General features: G+C 45.3%; 1 protein-coding gene across 1 annotated transcript; it reads right to left on the reverse strand.

The window, feature by feature from the left end:
* Positions 1-523: 523 nt before the first annotated feature.
* Positions 524-1,639, reverse strand: LOC107466888 (uncharacterized). The gene has a single exon (XM_016085898.1). It carries the CDS (start codon positions 1,637-1,639, stop codon positions 524-526), a length of 1,116 nt encoding a protein of 371 aa, XP_015941384.1.

Genomic DNA, 1,639 nt, shown 5'->3' on the forward strand with positions numbered 1-1,639 from the left:
GGGGGAGGGTGGCTTCTGAAGGTTGGGTTGGCGGCGGTTGGAGGCCAATTTGGTGGCTTTGGGGGGCGGTGCAAGATGGCAAGGAATGACATGTACCGATTGAACGGCATCGCGCACGTCGCAGGTTTTATCGACGAAGAGGTTAGTCGTTAATTTGGTTTACCACTGATATAGTCAATGTCGTTGTTGTGTTTAGTTATAAGAATGTGATTATTTTGGAAAAAAAAAGTGCTTGTTGTGTTAGAAATTTGTGAAACGTTAAGGTTAACATGTTTAGGAGAGGTTAGGGTCATGTTTTGTTTAGGAATGAGGTTGATTTCTGAAACATGTTTTTGGTTGTTGTGCGATGTTGAGTTGTGACTGTGCTTGTTATTCTGTTATCAGCCAACCAGGTGTGTACGGACTATCCGTAGGCAACAAAAGATGATATTGCATGACCGTATATTGCCTTACCTAGATAGCGCCGGATTGCTGCATGTTGCTAGGCTGAATGATTATTGGTTTAAGCTGGATGAGCCACTTATTAGTGCCTTTGTTGAGCGATGGCGTCCAGAGACTTCAACTGGTCTGACTCAAACACCTTATACTGAACACCACGGCGGATATTGTAATTCTTCACCATCAACACTACCTCCTCCTTGCTCTGGAACCGGTGCCCGACCTCAAACTCCTCTGCCCCATGCATACCGTGCTCGTCTCTGTGAATACCTGACATTTGTCGACCTGGAAATGCTGGTTGATTCATCGTTTCAAGATCCAACGTAGAGAAGTGCGGAGGGTACTGTTGTGTCTGAGAACTTGTTTGGCCTTGCGATCTCGCAACTGGTCTTGTGTCATCCTCATCGTCAGATTCATCACCGATAACGGGTGGTTCCGAATCTGAATCATCATCACCAATGGCCTCAGCAACTGGATCCCTATCTCTGACCTCCATGAACGTAGTTGCACCATCCAATACCGGTCCCTCTCTCATTGCCGCTGCAACCTCCCTTAAGGTTCGTACATCACCCAAGCAATCCCCGTCTTCAGCATGAACAGCCATTTCGGCTGCAAATGATGGAGATGAAACGTGGGCGGTGACGTTGTGACGATTTGGAACGGCACTTGAAGCACCATCTACCCTGACTATGGGCGGATTTGGAGCAGATCCACCAGAGCTACCCTCCACATCAGCCATTTTCACGAACAACTCCATAGCTCCCAAATCTGGAAATCTCGATTGACTGTGAAATATAACGCGAATGTCATCATCGCCTAACATCTCATATTTTCCAAACTTCACATAAGCCTGCCTGAGTAAGATTGGGATCCTGAAGAACATCTGCTTCACAAGCCTTTTACTGCACTTACCTAACTTTTGTATTATGCTATTTTGTAAATCATCTAAACTCGTTGATGGATTTATGAACACTCCAATCTGTTTCTTGCTACTGAACGTTACACCCTCACTTGTGTTTTCATCGATCTTTCCCCGATGATGAACTAACAAAAACACATTCTCACCCATTTTTCCGCAACCCTCAGCGAAAATATGGCTCGACATTGATGGTCCTCCTGTATTTATAGGCTCTTCCAGCGCATAAATCGTTACATGGTATCGGTATTGTGTTTTTACACGTAAATCCTCCCACACTAACAT

The sequence above is a fragment of the Arachis duranensis genome, chromosome 9, assembly GCF_000817695.3.
Source record: "Arachis duranensis cultivar V14167 chromosome 9, aradu.V14167.gnm2.J7QH, whole genome shotgun sequence".
NCBI lineage: Eukaryota > Viridiplantae > Streptophyta > Magnoliopsida > Fabales > Fabaceae > Arachis > Arachis duranensis.